The following is a 22,788-nucleotide window of genomic DNA, read 5'->3' on the forward strand; positions in this document are numbered from 1 at the left end:
AGATAGAGCCGGCCACCTACTGCCTTGGGAGTGCTTTGCTTCAAAGAGGCCAAGGGCAGCAGTTTCCCTGCTTTGGATACTATCACCCAAGTTCTGGAGAACCTCACTCTCCCAATAACCTACACCTCTCACTTATTTTTAAAGGAACTTACTCTAAAGAGCTGTTTGAATACAATAAACACCTGTCATTTAAAAAAACAGAGCACCTCCACGGTTTTGACACATTTGGAACGTGTTCAGAAACTGTCTGCAGGCAGCCAACGTCCTGATTTACAGGCAGGTCAAGGGCAGAAGGATCCGTCTCCTCCAGCTCCCACTGCCTCCGCTCTACCAGGCTCAAGTACTCCAGCCTGCAGCTGAGGGAGAGCTTTGCAAGCTACCCCCGTCCCAGATTTTTGGTTCAGTACCTAAAACACGCTGCACACAGGCAGCACAAAACCACAAGCCAACTACCTGCACTGAGCCCAAGCCAGAATCTCTGTGATTTATTTAGTTCTCTTTCAAATAGAAAAAAAAAAATTTTTAAATTGATTTTAAACCTTCTCCCGATTTATCCAGAAAAATAACGTATTTTTTGAAAGCCTGCTGCTGAGTTACACAGGAAATAAACACGACACACAGACCTGGATGGAGAGAACATGGTTTAATTAAAGGCAAAGCTGATTTCAGCAGCTGCAGTTCTTGCACAGACAGACAAAAAACACAAAAAAAGCTTACGACACAAACCAGTTTCTGTTGGGGGCCCCTTCCCTCGCTCCCCCAGGCGTCGGAGGGCAGAAGGGCAGTCCCAGCCGAGCGTCGGACGCATTCCTGAGGCCAGATGCTCATGCACAAGTGGAATGGTGCAGCTGGGACCCTGGAACTGCCGGGAGTGAGGTGGCAAACCTGGTTAGCTCGTCTGGGGTGCAAGAGCCGGCGACAGTTCAAACACCGGAATGTGGCAGCTGCCTGGGCACACAGCTCCATACACCAACTGGGAGGGCTGGAGAGCAGTACAGAGGAGTTTGGTTCATATTACCACTGGGCAGGAACTTCGCTGTTTGGACTCTTTGAAAGAAACACAGCTTCAAAATGCAACAAAGACAGTCGGTGTTGCTAAGGTGGAGGTCCCGGGGGAGCTGCTCACGCCCCCGGGCGGGCATCGTGTCTCCTCCCTCTTCCCTTTTTGTATTTTTTGGGGCTGCCCAGGCTCCAGCGTCACTTCGGCTCCTGCATGTGCTTTGCTCTGCAGCTGACTTCCAGCTCAGAGAACCTGAATCTTCACACAACCCCCTACTGCTGAACACAGCAAATGGACATCGAGATTGTTTCCGTAACTTCCCTGGGAAACCTAACCAAAATGCCATCTTTTTCTTTAACCAAGTTTCCAGTCTTCCTTCCCCCTAATAAATAGAAAATAAAACGTCTTCCTTTTCCCTTCTGCACCTTTTCATCTATGAACAGTACTATGCTTTCTTCCGCGAGCGGGTCTCACGCGCATGTCCATGGCTGCCTTGAATTTCGTTCTGGAACGGAAAGTCTGGGGCTGCAGCTGGGGGCGGGGGGCACGGGGGGGGACGGGTTTCTGCAGAGCTGATGTGTGCCTGCAGGGGTGCGTAGGCTCCGCACCGTCCAGGCTGACTGGAGGTTTTACCCAGCCCTGCTAGACCCCTGATTATTTTCTGTGAGATGTCGCACGTCGGTAATGAAAACTACTAGCGTCCAGCGAAGATGGGAGGATGGAGAGAGAAAGAAAAAAAAAACCAACCAAAAACCATTGAAAGCTTTCTACCTACCTATTAAAATGAGTCAGGCTGTGAATGCACAGACTAGCCTGCCCTTTGTGGGGCTAGCCACTATGCTACAGTAAAATGTACAGGAATCGAACATTAATTTAAAACCCCATAGCAGTTAACTTGCTCATCCAGCAGAGTGCTGCAATGCCCCGCATCACCGATTATAGCTCAAACACCTACTGAAAGGAGGGCATTTCATGCTGGAGTCTCTAACCCACCCTGGGGCTGGACAAAGCCTTTGGGTGAAAGGTGAAGTGGTGTCGAGTGCCAGACTCTCCTTTATGAAACTCCTTTGCTAGCCCAGGAGCTAGAGCCCCACCTCGCCACCATCCACCTCTGACCCGAGCAGCAGCTGGGGCTTTCATTGCTACACACTGACTACGAAGCACGTCTGTGTACGGAAGAATTCAGTGTGATCTTACTACTGAGATAGTAATAAAGATGTTTAGGAGTAATTTCAACTACATTCTCAGTCAGCAAAGCAATCATTAATGGATTCCCATTTTATCTCCCCAAAGAGAGGAAAAGGATTGAGAAGTTCTCATTGGCTTCTCCCATCTGCCCTTCGTTCTCAGCTTTTACTTCCCATGTGGCTGGGGACATGCACGATGGAGAAGGTGAGAGGCGGTGATATCGGGTTACTGAGTGAGACAAACAGCAGTTCCTCTCTCCCTCCAAAGGGCCCGGGGATGGGAGAGTTCCTGATGTTGTTTTTCTTGCACTGCAGTCGTTTTGTGCACACTCAGTGGGTTGGTGGAGCACTTACGCCCTCCTGACAGCAAGGAACAGAAGAGAGGGCTGCCACCTGCACAGGACTGTGTGGGCCAGTCCTGCAAACCCAACATGCCATGGTTTATGGAGCCTTCGTTTGCAAGGGTTGCCACCTCTGTCTCAATGCGGCGGGTTCATGGCGCCTTGTCCGCGTTGCTGCTTCTGCTTCTGCTGCATTAACAGCTGCTCCAGGGCTGAGGGTCCAGGGTGCATCATGGAACTGGACCAGATGGACTAAAAACAAACAGCCAATGCTAGCACCTCCTGGCCTTACACAGCCCCCGCTCAGAGATGAGAACGCAGAGACAGTTTTCTATGTTCTCCCTCCTCTCTTTATCACTCATACCTGGCTTATCACAAAAGTTATTCAGGCTTCAAAGAAGGCCTTCTAAACAGAGGCTCCCTGGAAGAAGCTTATCCTCCTCCAGAATCCTCATTACCATGAAAATTCATCCCACATTAACGATTACTAATTTTAGACTAGGCAAAGCAAACGTTAGAATTTCTTCCAGTTCTGCCAGCCTGGCCTTGTTCCGCAAAACATTCTAGAACAGCGAGAACTGGAAAACTGTGACATCTTCCAGCACTGGTCACACCTCCCACATTGCCAGCGTAAGTGAATCTGCAGGAAAAACCTTCGGCTTCTGACACTGAACTCTGACACTTGCAATAGGCTAACACCCATCACCGGATCTTCCGGCCCCACAGACAAGCACCCATTCCTGAGCAGCTTCAGACAAACATACCTTCAGGCTCTCCATAAGCACAGCTGAGGAGTCCTCCATAGCGGGAGGGCCTTGGGCTGCCCAGGTGCCACTGGGAGCACTGGGCTGGTGCCAGCTACTCTCTGAAGATGACGACGTTGCTGGGAGATAGTCGAGACCAAACCCTCCCATTGCTAAAATGGAAGAAAGACAAGTTCAAAGGAATCTAGCAAAACCACTGAGAAACAAATGCCATCAGCTGGCTTCACTCAAAGCTGGGACCCAGCACTTGCCTGGCTTATCTGTTTTCCAGCGGTCTGCGACTCTCCTGTCTCTGTTGTCTGGAGTCCCAATGGGTCCAAAGTTGGAGAAGGGAACAGAATTGTGGTTATGGGTTGGAGGGGAGCTTGGCAAGCTGCTGGGGTTGGAGGAGTGAGGCGACTGGCTGGCTGGTGTCGAATGATCTGGTGATTACAAGGCAAGAGGAAAAAGGTCAACAGAAACAGCAGGAACCTCCCAGTTTTCAATTTCTTAATGCTGCTGCAAATTCTGCCATCACCCAGTTTCCTCCAATGCTCAAGGTAAGTTTTTATTCCCTCCATTACAAGAGCGTAACGCAAATTCCTAAGTTCCAAGTGAAAATTTTTGTGCATATACAAGAACAGAATGACTGTGTTTAAGGCACACGTGTGCCTACCAGAAAAAAAACGAACACCAGGAAACCTAAAGAGGGCTGGCTAGCCAAAGAGTTCTCTCCATGTTTCTTGAAGAACTTTTCTCAAACAAAAAAAAAAAAAAAACGCCATACCTGTCTCCAAGCTTGACAAACCAATTAAAAAAAAAAATGACATTAGACCTTGAGGAGTTTGCAAGTTTACAACTCCAACTCCCAAGTCCGTGAATGTTTTACGCTTTTATGAGCCTTAAAGCAATTCAGACCAGAACCCAATACTGAGCAAAAGGAGAGCAAGCTTGGAAAAGCCTATCTGCAGCAGGAGAGCACGCTGCCTGAAGACACCACAGCATGGCAGGGTGGCAGGAGACTACGTGGTCTTGAACAAAGAGATGAAGGGAGAGAAAGCTGAAATCCTGTGAGCCATAAACCCTGCTAGGATAAAAGCACTTTGCAGCTCCTTCCATTTCACCCACAGCAGTTATTCCTGGTTGGTGGTAAAAGTCTCCGTGCAACCAAAAATCTCATCCAGTGCAGATGTTATTTAAAATCCACTAATTTCTTAAATTCAACTAATTCCTCCCATCACACTCTTCTGGATTTTTACTGAGAATAAAATCAGGACATAATAGTTATGTTTTATGACTTTAAGATAATTACTTAGGAAGAAGCTGGTTTGCTTCGTAGGCTGCTTAAGAGTAAAAAACAAACAAACCAGAACCCAAGAACACTGTCATATTTTTCTTCACAGTCTTCAGTCATACAGTTTCTTTCTCTTTCAAATATCGATTGTGAAATCCAATTCTTCCTGCTTTTTCCAAAGAAGCAACACAAAGTATATGGCTGTAGGGTGAAGCCCTACACCCAAATGCTTATCAGGAATCTAAGTCAAAGGGATTTCAGGATTTAACACCTCCTACATCTTTTATCCTTCTCAACTACTTCAATTAAAATCCAGGTTCTTATGCTACATTTATTACAGAATCCCCTCATATTTCTGAGGATATATAAAGAAAAACAAACAGAAAGATTCAGACATCTTGTCAAGCAGGTATTTTTTTTTAATTTCCAGTTACGTTTAACTTGCAGTAGGTAGAGAATTAACTCAAATCCTCTTAAATCACTAGACAACAGAAAAATCATAGTGGGATTACCTGAGCTGGCTGGAAGGGATGGAGACCACGGAGTCCCTTCAAAGAGAGAATATAGTGAAGTCTCCTGATGGGCAACTGAAGGGGTGACTTCTGTTTTTGTGCTGGTATTCATGTTTTTCCCATATACCTCATTGAACATGCTGTTATTTGGATATCTTTCCTGCAAAAAAATGAATTTAAGAGTTTAGGTGTTGGATTTATTTCAAACACTGAGACTGTACAAAGGAAACAATGTTAGATCAAAATATTTTCCTAACTCCTTTTTCACTCCCCAGCCCCCTCTCCTCTGACCATTTTGTTTAACATGAAGTAAGTCCATCCATTCTGAATCAGAACAGGTTTCTCATGGCTGGACTGCAAAGCTTTCCAAAAAAATCTTTAAATTCCCAGTGCTCAAAAAAATTGTATCAAGACCTTGCTCAGTTCTCTGGAAGAGCAGTGGTAATCCACTGCTCAGGAATAAAAACCTACGCACGATAACACTTGGAGAGGCACCGTTTCAGTCAACTCCACAATTCTACTAAGAGCAAGTGGCCCATCAACTCAGCAATATTCAACAGTACATCTGCAGAACTATAGCTAGGATGCATTTGGGAAGATAACTGATAAAGGCAAAGATAATCTTGCTGACACAGACTGAAATTAGACACCCATATGGATTTCTTTCAGGTTTTCCATTGGTTTGTACTTAAGGATATCCCCATACTTCTGCCACGTTACCTAGTTTAATGGCAAGCTCAAACAGCAAAGAGCCACAGAGTCTGGTCCTCATTTACCTGATTAAGAGAAAAGCCACTGAGGGACAGGAAAGACGATGACTGAGACATCAATTCCGATGGTTTTTCCAGCAGGGACTTCTTCAGAAACCAAAAAGGGAAAAAGCAGTTAGTGTTCAGCGTAGTGAGCAGGAGGAAAGTACACTATCAGAAACTGCCAAGGTTTTTTTGGTCACATTTAAAGCCTTCCTTGTATTTTAGCTCCAGTTTTTTTACCTTGGAGGACAGGGGGAGCAAACTAAAAGCCAGAAAACCAGTAGTTTCCCTACTAAGTGTAATAAATATCTAAAAAAAAGAAAAAAAAAAAAGAAAATCAACAGTCATGACAGCTGGGAGTCTCAGACAAACCCAACTGCCAGAACAGCTTTGCAAATCGTAAGCGTAATACTCTGTCTGATACATCTAGAGAGAAGATTCCTGCCAAAAACCCCCTCTGGTTGTGTACAATCTTGTACAAATGAGACAGGATCCTTCCCAGCGATCACAGGACTCCTTCAAACATGATTAGACTCTTGTATGTTCCTATGACAGAATATTTCTTGGTTTTGAGAGCATCCCTGCTATACAGACATTCTTAGACAGTGACGGCAGCCAAGTGCTGTGATTTTTTAATTGTGTTAAACAGTCCAAGTTTCATTTAATGCTCTCCATTTTCATTATAAATGACTATAGAGAAGAAGAAAAAAAAACCTCCAGTGTTTATAACAGTGGTTCCAAAACTCCCCTGGGGGTCCATTGTTAAGATACTATGGACTAAAACTTTTTTTCATCATCTACGTCACCCTCTCTCATACAGTTGTTATTTCCAGCATAATATTTCTCAGCTTTCTCTTTGGTTCTTACTATGATTAAGCAGTGAAAAATAGTCTCTGACACAAGCCTATTTAGGGACAAAATAGGATCAGTTATCATTCATGCAGAAAACAAAGAAAACTTATAAAGCTTGACTGGTGGACAACAAACACCACCACCAAACTTAGGATCAGGATGACCAAGCCATAGGACTGGTGAAGCCATAAGTAAAACTGTGTGTGATCCAAAATGAAAGCTGTAGTCTTGTTCCAAATATAAGCCCTCTTGCGCTCATACCAGCTCAGCATGTCAGATGTTTTTAAATGTATTGTTCAAACAACAAAAACTTGAGCTAGCGTCCCTCTCAAACGTGATCTCAATATCTGGAATATCTTTGCTTTTATTCTGTAAACTTAAGACAAACAGCCTCATTTTTGGCAAGCAGCTCCTAGCTTGTTAGATTTTCAAAGTGACAACTCACTACTTTGAAAGCACGTTTTAAAAGGCAGACAAAATTCACACTCTGCATATCCACACAGCTTGCACCGAGAAGAATTTCCTTCCATTTGTCAGCAGACAGCAACTGCAAAAGCTTCAAAGGAAGCTGCTGAAGAAACAGCTATTAGTTTCTTAGTGAGGGTATCTAATGAGACAGAAACGGGTGTCTGTTTTGCTAGGGGCTCCTTGGGATGGCATGTAAAATTGAGGAATAGACTTAATCAGAGATTTCGAGTAGAGTCACAAATAACTCTTCTTTGTTACTGCTACTGATCTGAAATAGTAGTAGTTAATGAACACGCTTGTAGCCGTACTAGAAAGGCGTACTGCATTTTCAGAGGCAGCTTACAAATTCAGCAGCTCAGACCCTCCAGCCAGTGAACTAGGAAGGTTCTAATACATAACTGTAGAAAAAAAATCTCTCAGTCTGTCAAAAATGACTGTATTTCTATAGGAGTTACTGATTATTTAGCCAGTTGCTTGCAATTTTCTTCCAAAGCCATCTTGTTCTTCTACAATCTCTTCTGCATTTAGTAGGGCATTTTCCCCCTGCCTTTATGTAATTTTTATATGCAGATTGTGGTAAGCCCCACTTGTTCTGGTGAATTCCCACAACTGAACCTTCCACTGTGCTCCCTCTCACCCTTATTACTAACCCCACACACTGCGGAAGAGCGAGTGCATTAAACGACGCAGAGTGCATTCTGTGGACTGCGCTTACAAAAACCCCCACTGTTTTTATTTCTGAACAAAATTGCTGGCCTGGATTTGGCCCAAGCACTATACTGATTGCCTCCGGCTGGTCTGAGCTCTTGCACTAGGTCAAGGGAATTGGACAGGAGGGATCAGGGAGAGAAAGGAATTTCACATTTCTTATAAAATTTCACAGAAGAAAGAGATGCCAGTTAGAGTGAGAAGCAGCAGTATTACGTCAAATACATACAAAGAGGCTTCGTCCAGGAAGAGAGGCGAGAGGCCCCAGTAGAGCTGGGTAAAGATCAGGAGGATTAGAGAAAATCAGCTCTTCCTCCTCCTCCAAGGCAGCCAGACTCTTTAACAGGTCCGGAGGAAGCAGAGGGGAGCTCTTGGGGTCCTAGTGACAGAAATGAGCACAGTGAGACAACAGAAGGCAGAAAGGGGAACAGCAAGAGACAGAGAGGAGAGAAAACAGCACGAGAAAGGCGGAAGACGGCATGCAGAAGTGCAAGGGGAGAAAGCGATGCAGCAAAAGTGTGTCAAGGTACGCAGAGAGAAAATGCTGAGCAGAAAATAAAACTAACATCGTGGCCTAACACGTACTGGGAGGAGCACTGCATCATCAAAACGATGGGCAGCTAGTTTTAATTAGCAGAGCATGTGCTTCCCATTGCAATTCATGACAAATACTGAACTTGTTTTCACATTCACGGACAAGGAACACGAAATCTTACAGTTATTCTTCTACAGATGACCTGTGAGTAATTTAGGTTTCAAGTAGAACTGAGTTTGCGTCTTCCTTCCTCCTCTATTTGCGAGAGTTTAAATCCCATGAAACTTACTTCCACTGCTAACAGCTGCTACACCAAGGTACAGCTGACCAGACCGCCGGACCAAGAAACCCTGCAAAGTGCTGGTCAAAGTTGACATCTAGAAGTTTGTGAGGGATGCTGAAAACACAAGCATCACAGGCACAGCTTCTGTCCGTACTGCACTGTGCTTGCAACAAGGCACGGTTTCCCTTTTAGGGACAAGAACAAGGCTTTGACCCCATCTCCATCTATAAACCACAACCTGACACCAGGGTAGAGGCAGACTCCTGTATATTGTCTGGCTTTTCTCTCTGAAGGATAAGCCAAGTGATCTCAGCCAACCTCCTGAAAATCCTGAGTGCATTTACAGAGGCGTATCTGGCCAAAGGTTTAAAGAGGCCTCTGTTTAAGTTTCCGTATAAACATCACCAAAGCACTCACAGACAACTCCAGGACTGTTAATAAATAACAAAGATTGCAGGTTTTATAAACAGCAACATGAAGCACAACTGCATGAACAGAAGCAAAGTATTCCATTAGTGCAACCAAGAGCTAAGCAAGTCATTCAGCTCTCACTGCGTGGTGGGATTTGCAGAATAAAAAAATATCTGTCCAAGACAAGACTGCTCCTACCATCTTCAGTTTCTAGCCTCAACCTGACTACTGCCACCTCAGCCATTCAACACACTTGAGATGATAAATGCGTGTTAAGTTTTCATCTAAAGGGTGATAATTCAACTGCTATTATTTGGATGGCTTTTATGGTTTTTATCAGGTGCCACACAAGAGTTTTCCCCAAAACTATCAGCTGCCATGTTTCTTGACCTGGCAGACACAGTACAGAGATCAATGTCACATCTACACTGAACAAGACTGATAACTACTTGAAACCAAATCCTCATGAGCCGGATCCCACACACAGACAAAGCGGAGAATTCATCACCGTTTGCTGGAATCCCACTTACTGATACCCTGCTGCCTACTAAATAAGCTCACATTGACTTGCTTGGGGCTACAGGGCATTCCTGAAATGGGGAAAACTCCCAGAGTTGTCAGGAATATCAGAGCCTCATTGGTTTTCACCACTTACAGCATGGATCTTTACCTCAAAGGTCATCCTGGAGACAGCATCCTGCTCCGGGCGGAAGACTCCTTGCCGTTTTCCCCTGCGGTCCATGTTAGACTGCTGTGCCATCACCCTGTTGTCAGCCATGCCATAGGAAGAGTCCCAGTAATATTCTGGCACCTTGACTTCTGAGGGGTTTTGGTTATATGGCTCCATTGGGAAAGGCTTCATTTTTTTCTCCAAAGGTTGCTGTTGCATCACGGGTGGCTGTAATGACTGTTCAAATAATTTTAGAGGGTCCTGGGCCTGCAGGTAATAGGACTGCTTTACAGGCATGATCTTCCCCAGCGAGCCTTGGACTTGAGCCGGGTTCCAGAGCTGCTTTGATGAGTCTGTCTGCGGATACTGAGGCAGAGACACACAATTTCACCAGTAGGTATGAACAATTAATATTAACTGAATGCCCAAGACCATTCAAATTATTGATCTGGCTCCTTGTTATAGACATTTCCACATGATTTGCTACATTATTCACCAAAATGCACAGTCTTGACAGGCACCTAGTACTCCCTAGTCAAGCTTTATACCAACAGCCAAGTATAATCCTTACTCTAACCCAGTACCTTATAAACACCTTTACTAAGGTACTGAGCCAGCAGTTTGCTGCCCAGAATACCAGGAGGGTCTCACCATCGAGTCCAGACATGCCAGAAGGGAGATTTCTCCAGCATCTGAGCATAAAACTAAGAGCTGTGAGGAACTGACACTGCAACCCAGTTAGCCAAAAGGAAAGTGCGGGTGAAGGTCAGACTCAGACCTCATTACTCACACAAGAAAACTAGAACTGTCTAAGACAGAAATGCCTGATCAGAAATATCACCTTCACACCTTGTCTATAAACAGAAGCACACAGAAAGCAGATGACCACCTTCTCATTCCAGTAGGTACCTTCCCCTCAGTACAGAATCGTACGTTCATACTCACTAAACTTCAGCTCTTTTTCCAAATTTGCCGAGAAGTTCACAGATCAAAACTCCACGCTAAGGTCTTCAATGACAGTTTCGAAAAGGTAATCCAGGAACATAAGTCTTGAATGTTGCCATTTATTTTTAAACAAAGCTTAGTGCATCACATTAGTCCAGTTTACCTGCTGGAATCCGGAGTGGTGTGGTGGGCTCTTCCCCAGGCCCTGGACAGCTTTCGTAGGGGACTGTTGCTGCTGTTGCTGGGCCAGAGCTTGGACCTGTAACTGGCCTGCAGACTGTGCTGTTGCCTGAGCTGGTAAAGATGAGAGGGGTTGCTGGGAAGGGGGTGGCGTTTGCTGAGGTCCCTGGGTCATTGGCCCTGGTCCGGAGGGCCGTTGCTGGCTGTAAGGAATGTGGGACTGTTTCCCACCTTGCACCTGGTTTCCTGCAGGCGAGTGAGCTGTGGGCTGGAGGAAGGTTCCTGGGACAGAAACACCACCTGGGAAGGTGTACCCCGTGCTCATGGAGAAAGCCACAGGAGGGGGGACAACGTAGGTTGGAGGTGGAAACCCTGGAAAAGATAAAAACGCACCTTTAAATGCAATTAGGCAGAGCAGGTAGCTCCCTCCGGAAAACATTTAGTGGTCAGGTTTTTTTTTTCTTCCCATTTTGCTCGTTTAGACCATGAGGACAGGAAACACCAAGTACAATTTGCATACGTGCACTATAATGTCCTTTCTGACCCCTGCAAGGGGATTCAGAGTTTGCTCTCGACTGTTCTTGCAATATTCCAGGCACTGATAACAGCCAGCCAGGGCAGAATCCGGGCGAGTCACGGATCTCCCACCTCAATCTCCTTCCCGCCCCTTTTTCATCATCATTCTGGGGGTTTTGATGCTTTAACCCCAAAGTTTCCACCCCCTCAAATGCACACTTTTTCAGCGACTAAACTTCTGAAGCAATGGACAGAAGCAATCGATAAGTCTACTGCCTCCTCCCAGAGGACCAGCAGTCTCGGGATCAATTTAGATACAGACAGATGGTAAGCAAACAAACCCTCATATCCAAATCCATCCATCAGATGAATTCCTTTCCTGTAGTTCACACTGAAAAGCCAGGTTTGGAAGGCAAGCTTTAATTCTGTGTCTCACAGGCCAGATTTTATGCTGACTTTGGGACAGGGAAGATGTCTTATATTGAGCAACTACACATAACAGCTGTGGGGAAGATACAGCTTCCAGCGATTTTGTGAGCAAACATGGACAGCGAGGTATGACAGGAACACTCCACAACAAAACGGGAACATGCGATGTGGCACAGCAGCAAATAAGACGACACAAATTACAGCTTGAAACATGAGCACCACTACAAAAGAAACTGAGCTTTAAAGAAGAAAGCAGCGTGACTGATCTTTTGTAATGGAGTCCTGCGCAGAGTGAATGCTTCTTCCTGAGCTAGCAGAAGACCTTGTCATGTTTTGACTAACTACAGAAACAGCTTACTGTGAAGCTCCTTGATCTCACACCCAACTAACCAAGAGGGAAGGTGGCAGATTTCATGACAGACCTTGATTCCAAAGCAAAAGGAATCTAACTTGCCTCGTTTCAGTTCTGCTATGCCCCTTCTTTACTACTTTGTAAGACTCTCGACATGAGAACGCATGTTCATTAAAACAGCTCCTACCTTCAGAGGCTGTAACAACCACTCTTACAGGATTTTCTTTGCAGTCAACAGTAAATCACACTTCAAAAGAACAACGCAAATTACCTGGCCGGCTAGGAAGGGGAGGGAAGGCTCCTGGATGATGAATGGGGATGAACTGAGAACTGCTGGCCTGACTTGGAGTCTGAGTTACAGGTGTTTTCCTGGCTTCAGACACCGGAGTCTTCCTCATCTCCGTCTGGGATTTCACCTAATGCAGAAGAAAGAAGAACTTAGGTAACTTTCCCTGTAATTACCCACATCATGTCTCAAGCCAAAAAACGAACTCCCAGATTGTCTGAGAGATTATTTTCTTTTCCCTAAGTAATTAGGGGAGGCTTGGAACACGGGAACCCAGTTCCCTCCTCACTGACCTCAGGCAGGTTAACCCTGCCTGTTCTCAGGTCTCACAAAAGCACTGTAAGGATATCTACCCAGGAGACTGCGACAGGCTCCTTCTCTAGCGAGACAGTGGGAAACGGACATAATAATATCCTCAAACCATACAAAGAACTTACCATGCTGCTCACCTGCAGTGCCTTAAAAACAAAACAAAAAGTGCAGATGCTATTATGCTTCTAGGGCACTGCTTCAACCTAACTCATGCTACTTACCTGCAGCACCTCAAAAACCAAATGCTACCACCTTCTTCCTAGGGAACTCTCTCAGCCTAATCCATACGGTGATTTATGTGCACAAACTCCTACATAATATGAAATTCTCTTGACCGAGAGCATACAAGACAAATAGCAGAAGCGCGTAACCTCTTTCAGTTTACTGTGTAACTGCTGTATGTTCTGTTAAAAGAGCTGCACCAGTTAAAGGCAGAGAGAAGAACATAACGTAATGTTTACCTGATTCTGAGTCTGCTGCGGTCTGGGTCTTCCTGGAGAGGAAGACAGAGGGGAAGACTACTTTCCCTTTCTGTTCAGCTCGGCAGAACTGCCTGGAATGCAAGATGGAGCAGGCAGGAAAAAGACAGCAAGCAAGGAACCCGGGCAACACAGAAAGGGCCCAGGAGCAGACCTGACGCCAAGCCTCAAAGGTGATTGAAAGAAAGGGGTTTTAATCAGGGACCAAATTAAAAAGAATCCAAACCAAACAAACCCAAACGGTGTGGGGTTTATTTCAACATTTAGTGCTGCTGAGTTGAAAGGAGTTAGAGCGCAGGTCTTTTCTGCCAAAATACAGCGGTAAAGGGGTAGATGCATTCAAACGCTTCCTTGAGTTCTTTTTCAAATAAATCTGAATTTCCCCATTTAGAAATTATGGGAGCGTAGTTTATTTTTTTGTGTTTAATTAAAAAAGTAGATTGTAAGACTGGGAGGTTTGGATGTATTTTTGATCTCCCGCTAGAAAAAGTCAGGAGGGAACTCCACCTCAAGGTTCTGGCTGATGCTTAGCACCATCAGTGATGCAGCCCCTGCTCATGCTGCATCTGTTCACTGCCCACTTTTGCCCTTCATCGCATTCTGTATATTCAACTTACATCATGCTGTCCCTTTTCTCTCTACAATGAGCCAAACATTTTTATAACCCATACTGAGATCTACGTATTCTTTGATAGCAATGCTGGAGAATTCACTCTTCCTGCCGTGGGAATTCAAAACATGAGCTCCATCTAGTCCATCATAAACTCAGAGCTGCTATAACACATTTCCAAAGGTGGCTTCCAAAAGACCCCCTGCATGATTTATAGTTAACTTTTAAAAGCTAAATAACTAAAATTGATTAATCAAGACAGACAAATTTCAGTTGCCTCCCTGCTTCTGCTTGACCTCACCTCAAAACTGTCGATACTACTAAATATTTACTCCCTTAGTAGTCCTGAGGGTCCCTACATGGTGCCTGAGAGAATCACCGTTTCATCACAATGACCTCTTAAGAATAGGTTACACCTTGAGTAAGTCTGCATTAAACCTTCCTCGGCACCTAACAGTATTTTCCCTAGAGAGCAGACACTCAACTTATGCCACACTTTCATGACCCTGTCTGAGCGCGCAAGTTTCCCACTTCTCTGTGAAAGAGGACTAATTACTTCCATGTAACATTCTTAACGTTTTTGCTAAGTAGGAGCTGCAACATTTCTAGCCTTTAGGCTTTTGAAGGCAATGAACTACAGAGGAGATAAAGCCTGAAATCTCCAGGAAAGCCAAAGCAGAGCACTAACAGACCACCAATCGGTACAAAACCTGCACTGGTTTCTCATCAAGGGGGAAGGAAACTCCCCATATTCTGGAGTAGGTCCGGATAAATAAGTCCACTGACTGTGTAAAACAAAAGGCATTTCATTGGAAGAGTTGCCATAACAAATATAGCTGATGGAACTAAAAAGTCAAAATTAATTTCTATTCAACAAGAGATGAAGAGTGACCAAGCACATCAGAACAGATTCTGCTACAGCTGGGTTTGAAATAAGTTCTTCCTGGGTTTGTTATCTCTTAAGACTAAGACAAGCAAATTTCTGATACATCAACTGGGTTAAAATTAAAATATCTTCCCTATCCAAAAACTACACATACTTCTCAGAAGATCCGGTGGGTTTTATCAGCCTCAAGTCCTTATTTTGCAAGACAGGGGCACGAACACTGAAACTGGAAGTTGTGCTCAGGCCTGCAACTGCATTCCAGATGTGTTCAACAAATACATACGAAACCTGCCATTCTATCTCACCTATATTGGTTTTCAGATACCAGCATCTTGTTTGGGGACTCACAAATGATTGCCACATGGTTTCTGTCGACTACTCCCCTCTATCCTCCTGGGTAGGAACCCCCGCAAAACCAACTGAATAACACTGCCAGTTCATCTTCCATTTCATAACAATGGTGTTTCATAGAAGTAATCAGGAGGAGAACAAGAAAAATGATCCAGGGGTCCTAACAACACAAGCTGGAAAGACTGAAAGGGCTGGTTTGTCTAGCCTAGGGAAAATAAGACCTCAATTACACAGGCCTTCAGAGCAGTTCCAAAGAGGAAGACTTAAGTTATTCTGTGGACCTGCCCTGGGAAGCAGTAATAATCTTACACAGAGGCAAGGGAGATCAAGTGCATTAAGAAATAATTTCCACTTGCAAGAACAGTGCAGTTTCTCTTGGAAAATAATAGAGTCTCCATCGCTATCATTAAATGCTTCCAGACGCCATCAGGGAATGACTGAGATGCAGCCAAACTATCCAGGTAAAGATCAGATCAAGCCTGAAACTCTACACCCTTATTTACTACAACTCAATGGAAGTCAGACTACTATATTCACTATCTACTTACGAGGTCAGCATTTTTGTACTTAATGCTCACAGAAATAGGGGGAAAAAGCATGCCTCAAAAACATGACTGAGAAAAGAGCAGCTGGTATGAAAACTAACAATTCTGAGCAAGCACCTGAGCACAGAATTACGGTTTAAGTGTGGTGTGGCTTTCCTTACTTCCACCGAGGGACACCTGACTGCACGCACAGTACACAGCATCCTACTCCACAGAAATCACCGGGTGCTTTTGTGATGTGTTTGATTTATTGAATGTGTCAACCGAACCAAAAATGCAGAGTACCCAGTTCCTTCACAACAGCCTGAGAGCACGACTAAGACCTGGCCACATGAACTGCCCTGGTAGCACAAATAATTTGTGGAACAACAGGTAGAAGTTTGCTTTCAAGGAACTTAACACAACAAAATCACCTTTCATTGCTCCCTACCTTTTCCTCCCCAACAAATTGAGACAGCATCAAGGAAAAGGGCAGAGACCCAAAGATCACAAATACCTCGTCTTTGAGACAGATGTTTTTCTATTTTTTGTGCATTAGCTGTACCTGCGGGGCCCACAGTGAGACCTCAACTTTACTGTACTCTATACAAGCAGCAGCGGCCCTGACACAAACATCGTACTGCCTAAGATGCAGTATCCCTTTGATCTAAAGGCTTACCTGAACTGCCACGTTCTGCTTTCCTGCTTCCTGCATCTTATCCAAGCCGCATTTCTTGGTCTCATTCTTTCTTTTATTGTTATCCTTCTTTCCATCGTTCTTATTGGCTACTATTCCTTTGCTATAGTCCCGTCTTTCCCTACCTACATCTTTAGGGGGATAGATTCGCCCTTGCTCTCTGTTAATTTCCCGTGGCTTGATGTTCTCTTTGAACGTGACCATTGGTTTTTCTCCTGCATCACAGTTGTTGTTCAGGCTTCTGCCAGAGGACAGAACTGATTTGAGTCCAGGGCTCCCATCTGTAGATAGTGGCTCTGCAATAGATGTTTCCTGCAAGGCGAGACTCTCTTTGGCTTCACTAGGGTCCTCTAGTAACAATTCTGGGATTTCCGTCAAAAACAACAGCTTTCCTACTTCATTTTCACACTGAATCAACCTGAAAAAGACAGAAAGGAATTGAAAAGCACGTCGGAATAGTTTTTCACAGGGTAGCCCACTTCCCCAAATTACAAAGGCAGAAAGTCAACATATGCACCATGCAACTCTTCACCCCAACAACAAGATGATGTCACATCACATGTCCCAGCTAAGGGCATTCTCTAGCAGGACATAACCTCACATGCTAACGCTCTTGCTACCACTTCAAATACTGTTTTCCTCTTAGCTGTGCTGCAGTATCACTAAAAAGGACTCAGACATGATGCTTTACTCCAAATACATTCCCTATCATGATTAGTCTATGAAGCACCGGCATGCTGACCCACAGAACATGTTACCAGCGCTGTCAGCATCTTCCATTCATGTTATATCTAATTGCTGTGTCAAATAGTGAGAAAAATAAAGCTCAACTGTGGCCCGTGTTACCTAATCTTACAGAAGCAACTCAAACACACAGATGCTACTTGCAGTTACCTCGGCTGGTTATCAGCAATCCATTTGCCTGTGAAGATCAGGCGCTGCTGCCGTATCCGACGTTGTTGCCCTTCCTTATCTCCTGTAATTGCCTGGTGGCCTTTGGAAAAATCCAAGTTCCTAGTATTGACATAAGAGAGGGGATGATATTAATTAGACAGTTAGCCTCTGCAACATCATATTTCTTCAGAAATACAACGGGGTCAGCATTCCTCTATTATAAACTGTGAAATTTCATCAGATCCTATTTAAAACATGTCAGTTATGGACATCTGATTTACAGATGCAATTCTCTTCTGGCAAGATGCATCTATATTAAAGGGGTGCCTTTTTTTTATTAAAAAAACACAAAAAGACAGAAGTTCATCTGTGTGACAACCAAAAATCACAAAAATAATAGTTGAGTGAATGCATCTAATATTGTTAACATTTGTGCATGATGCTAGGTACAGGGACACCTGTAAATTATGCTAGTTACAGAGACACAGTAAAAACCAGTATAAAAACCAGCAAAGTAAAACCACATCAAGCTGCTTTCATGTAAAAGTATTCCTTTCCTCACTACTTTATTTTTTTCTCTTTCAGTTTACAGAAGAAAAACAAAAAACTCATAAGCAATATTATAGGCTCACTAGTTTCCCCAGAGTTTTACTGAAGATTTACTCAACGGGGACTCAAGTCCCACACTGCCTATTACAGTTCTTTTGCAAAGGTACCTACAGCAATCCATTCATTAAAAAGTACTCAGAAATAAGATGTTATAGGGAACAGGTCAATGTCTATCAAAGTAGTGACATCAGTGAGAGCAGTTTCCTTCAGCTGTCACCCACCTGAACGAGGGCCTCAGAGCCAAGAATCCTTGCAACTCAAATTCCTCTGGAAGGGGGGTTGCTGTTGAACAGACAGTAAACAATGTAAGGAAAGGATGAATGCATTCAGTACAGTATCATAAGGTGGTACCTCAGCAAGGCTGCTATACATAGTAAAGCCTTTCATTATGCTCAATTGTACTGGTCCACCCTGCAATCTGAGGAGCTCAGGAATGATAAAGCAGGGCAAAGTCTGCTCAGCACGAGAAGGGTACGCACTAGTACCAGAAGACAACTTGTTCCCTATTTGCTCTGCAACTACAATTCCCCACAATGTCAGGAAAAAACCACACGCATCGTTCCCAGTTCTTTACAGCACAGACTAGAAGCATCCTTACCATTGTTATTGGATAGATCTTCTTCATGAGGCTGGAAGCTGTTTAGAAGAGAAATCAGCCAGGGCCATATGCTACAAATCAGAAAACAGACAAACTAAGTGAAAACTACAGAACATGGAATCCATTTGCCTTACCAAGAAAACACTGAACTCTGTCACACAGTCACAGCTTCCATTGACCCTCCGATTCCCAAGAAAAGATAGAGTTTCTGTCAAGTGTCAGGGAAAAGACCACTTTCTTGAAAAAATTAAGAATTTTTAAAAGCCAATCTAAAGTTACCAAGGAAGCCAGGCTCTTGCAGCATAACGTTCATTATCCAGCAAGTCAGAAAGCCTGTTCAGAGTTTAACTAGATGAACCTATTGCATGAGCAAATGTTCAGAGCACCTGTTTGCGATTCATGTTTTCCGGTCCAAAGCTGACTGCTCTCAAAGACACAGTAAATTAGTCAGTTGGGAAGCAAAACAATTTATCAAGATACTGCTGTGCAGAAGTACAGAACACTGTACTGTAGCACTGCAACAGTTACCAAGATCTAAGTGAGAGCTGCACTGAGTAAGACCATTAAACTCGAGGTTAACTGCAGTCTCCCTGCCTTGCACTGGCAGTATCAGTACAAGCAACAACTGGAAATTCTTGACAAAGGCCCCGGAGCAATTAATTTAAAAGTCGCAACGATCACTGCATGGGTGGTTAATACTTAACTGCCACCAACAGTCTGCTTTCTCTTATTTTTCACAAGCTCCAACCCAAAAGTCTAAGTATCCTGCTTCTGCTTTAGTGACAGGCATGAAGTCCTTGGAGACAACAGGCAATCTATTCTAAAGCACCCACTGTGCTTCGTGTCAGTGAAACGAACCTCCATCCTCCCTCAGGAAGGCTTTCAGCCATCATCCGGTACCTGGATGGCAGAATGCACCCAAAAGCCTGGGCTCAGCCGCTTTCCTGCCGCCGCAGGCACTGGAAACGTTATGTTCATGCTTATGCTCTACAGTAACCTGAGCTCCTTCCCATGACTGACAAGGAAAAAAGGGAGAGTGAGAGCCTGTTGCAACCTACAGGAAACTGCAATCTTCCCATACAACACTTGAAATAATGAGATTTCCTAATAAGAGATCTCTAAAGAATTAGAGTGATGTAGTGACACATGCAAAAACCTAGACCTAATGTGGCTTCCACAGGGCAGGTTTGGAAGACTCATTTCTGAAGACCACACAGTAGTTTGATATAGTCATTTCCGTGCTTAGTTCTTGCCTTTGGATTCATCTACTTTTCTAGGTAAACACGTTTCCTTCCTATTTTGTATGCTTGTTCGGTTTGGGGTAGGATTAATTACCCACAGGAGAATGATAAGCATAGAGTGGGAACAACTGAATTTTTAAAAAGGAATGAGGATTATTTCTTGAACCAAGAGCACAATTAAGTATGAATTCAGAGTAAGGAAGATTTTTCTATATAAACCAGACATCAGGTTATTAAACGGAGGCCAATAAAGGCGAGTATGTGGATGTGTTGTCTGCGACAAAATGACTTTCATTAGGATCCTCCAATAGAAATAAAAAGAAAACTCTCATCTTACAAATAATGGAGAGGATGGACAACAAATGTAATGGCTACTAATGCCCATTTTGACAAGTCTTAGCAATACTTAACTCTCTTTTCAAGTTCACCTGTGCAATTTACAGCTGTTTGCTGCCCACTTCCAACTTCTTTCTACAATGAGTAACTGGGAACATCATGTTATCACACCACAGACTAAAAACCCAGACATGTTCTTTAAAGAGAACCTGATAGTTTTACGGGCAAAAGGACCTATTCTGGCTAACTTAAAGTATACATTCACACCCGAGGATTTATTTTGATACTGCCTGCATCTCCTCTCTGCAAGGCCTACCTTATATCAAGTAGTAATCTTCTCTATTAAATACTGGTATAAAGTCTTCCTTGAAAACAGGCATACAGTAATACTTACTACTGTCTCAAAACAATGTCAACTCTTGTTTTCCTTAATCTCGCCTTCAGAAACTCGGGAATTGAAGTTCTCAAAGCTACAGGACTTTAGGTTTTGCACACATTTGAGCAAGTACTTATTACTTATTTAGCAAACCAAGGTTATAGGGACCCCTGCTTCCCATACATCAACATACAGAAAACGCAAGCCTTGGCTAGATTAGCATCTTACAGCACACACTACCAAGAGAGCGCTGAAACCACTGTGGCACATGGCACAAGAGCAGCTAAGCAAGCTGTTTTCACACTGTTTTCCTTATAGTGGCCATCCTAGGAATACTACTCATCCCACTGCGTAACAGTCACTCCTATCTGAAGAAATCTCTCAAAGGTCGGAAACACTTTATTGAATTGCTATAATTCATGACGAGTTAACAGGCTATAAAAAAGCTTGGTGAGTTTTGAACTATTTAAGCCTAAATTTATGAGATTAGAGGCAGAAGTGAAAAATCAGAGCAACAGTCCAGAACAGTAATGCCTGTGCTGACATTTTAAGACCCTCTCTACTAAATTCAATTTAATCCCTGGGTGATGAGCCAGGAAAACTGGGTTCCAGCACTGTCAAGAGATGGCTTAGTGCATGAAATTATGAAAATATTGTCCTGCCACCTACCTCAATAAATCTGAGAAATCTTTACAACAGAGTAGACTAAGGGTACACTCAGTAGTTATGCTCAGGCCAGGCATTAAAAGTAGATCGCTCTGATCTTAAAAAAAAATAGTTACATGCAAACCTAAAGCAAATCAAACAGTGAATTTGCTCATATAGCCCACAAGTCTCATGTTTTGTCTTATGAACTTTTTATAGCACATACATTCTCTATCATTTTGATGTCTGTAATAGTGAGTTATACGATCACTTTCCCCATTACTAATTTGTGTATCAGCAGTTATTATTACTTTACACAATTAAATGTATCAAAAGAAAGATTAACACTCACTACCGTCTTTCATCAACCACTGCCTCCTGGAAAACACTGGGCCTAAGTTTCAGCCAGTCCATTGAAACCTTCACAGCTGGAAGAGGATACGCAGCCCCAGAGTCCTCCTGGTAGTCATTTTGTAAAGGACACTTGCACAGAACTCCAAGAAAGGACACTAGAAACAGAGCAGGAAAAAAACAAACACAAACAAACCAAAAAACCCCAAAACAAATGATGCAGGAATGACACCTCAAATTTGACCAAATAACCTCATCAAACACATACCACCCATAAAACCCAATTTTTAAGAGCTAGTTCTTTAGAACAAAGCAGCACAACTACTTAACATTAAAGAAATCCACCAACAGACAAGAATATCCTTTTTTCAATAAAGTTTTCTACCATGAAGCAAAACCTCCGTGTTTTTTTCTGCCCCCTCTCCTTCTTAAGTGTAATGGTAAATCATTTTGGTAAGTTAACAAAATCCAGCGAGACAAGCCTATTACAAAAATATTAACTCATTTATTTATGAGAAATGACCGGCTCAACTATCTGCATTTTATCCCCTTTCCTGGGTCAGCAGGCACAGAAACCCACCGCAGCCAGCTCTGCAGGCAGGCACCAGCGCAGACCCACCACGGCACAACGCTGGGAAACAGTGACCACAGCAGCATGACCATGTGCTTTCAGAACCAACTACAGGCTGGAATCTGGAGAAATTCAGCTATTCAGAAATCTAGGTGTTTACAAACAAGGCCAAGTTGATCACGGGCCAGATGCAGAGCTCTGTAAGGCTCCAAAAGGAGCAAGCCCAGCATTAGTCATCACCACTAGACATAAATCCTGTGTGACCATCTCCTCTCTTAACTTTCTCCCATAACATCCCTTTTCTCATCACTTATCTCACACAACCATTAAGCTAGATGCTGACAGCAAATTACTAATGGATTCCATATAAAAAATGAAAGAGAAATAAAAAAAAAATTATTAAGTTTTCATACTCACTGAAGAGAGCCAGTAACTGTGTCCAGCAGAGCTGCTCATCCTGGCTGTAGCTGTGTTGCTCCGTTTCATTGCTGAAGTCTCGCAGGTGATGGAGTTGAAACAGATTGATAACAGTAATATGTACTAACTGTTGAGAATTGAAGGCCTTTTGGAATAACAACCTCTGCAACAGAGACACACGTACAATGGATGTATTTTTATACAGTAAAGCATACACTGGAAAGGATTAGTACTTGCTTCTTCACTGCTTGACTAATGCTTCTGCCCTCAAGGCAACATTCATTCTAGATTTTATTTTCAGGTCATCCCTATTAGCACAGCACTGGGCTTCCCAGAAGGACATGGTAAGCTCAAGGTTTCTGCTCGGACACCAACTCATACGCACAACAAATCAACTCCCATGGATATGGTTGTCTTTAAGAGCGAG

The 22,788-nt window shown here is 43.6% G+C and overlaps 1 protein-coding gene across 5 annotated transcripts in view; it reads right to left on the reverse strand.

Moving 5' to 3' along the window:
* Positions 1-628: 628 nt before the first annotated feature.
* Positions 629-22,788, reverse strand: part of SMG7 (SMG7 nonsense mediated mRNA decay factor) — a 54,290-nt gene continuing 32,130 nt past the window's right edge. For 2 of the 5 annotated variants that reach the window (XM_074597016.1, XM_074597012.1), the window contains exons 9-23: positions 22,362-22,524; positions 21,375-21,531; positions 18,425-18,495; positions 18,048-18,108; positions 17,218-17,337; positions 16,306-16,741; positions 12,450-12,594; positions 10,865-11,253; positions 9,757-10,122; positions 8,087-8,236; positions 5,854-5,934; positions 5,078-5,237; positions 3,544-3,714; positions 3,293-3,444; positions 629-2,780 (exon numbers count right to left, since the gene is read on the reverse strand). In XM_074597016.1, the coding sequence (XP_074453117.1) occupies positions 2,667-2,780; positions 3,293-3,444; positions 3,544-3,714; positions 5,078-5,237; positions 5,854-5,934; positions 8,087-8,236; positions 9,757-10,122; positions 10,865-11,253; positions 12,450-12,594; positions 16,306-16,741; positions 17,218-17,337; positions 18,048-18,108; positions 18,425-18,495; positions 21,375-21,531; positions 22,362-22,524 (2,736 nt within the window). In that variant the 3' untranslated portion in view covers positions 629-2,666. The remainder of the gene's footprint in view (positions 2,781-3,292; positions 3,445-3,543; positions 3,715-5,077; positions 5,238-5,853; positions 5,935-8,086; positions 8,237-9,756; positions 10,123-10,864; positions 11,254-12,449; positions 12,595-16,305; positions 16,742-17,217; positions 17,338-18,047; positions 18,109-18,424; positions 18,496-21,374; positions 21,532-22,361; positions 22,525-22,788) is intronic. The other 3 variants (XM_074597014.1, XM_074597013.1, XM_074597015.1) reach the window with 3 other exon arrangements.

This window comes from Larus michahellis, chromosome 8, assembly GCF_964199755.1.
Source record: "Larus michahellis chromosome 8, bLarMic1.1, whole genome shotgun sequence".
In the NCBI taxonomy this organism is placed as follows: domain Eukaryota; kingdom Metazoa; phylum Chordata; class Aves; order Charadriiformes; family Laridae; genus Larus; species Larus michahellis.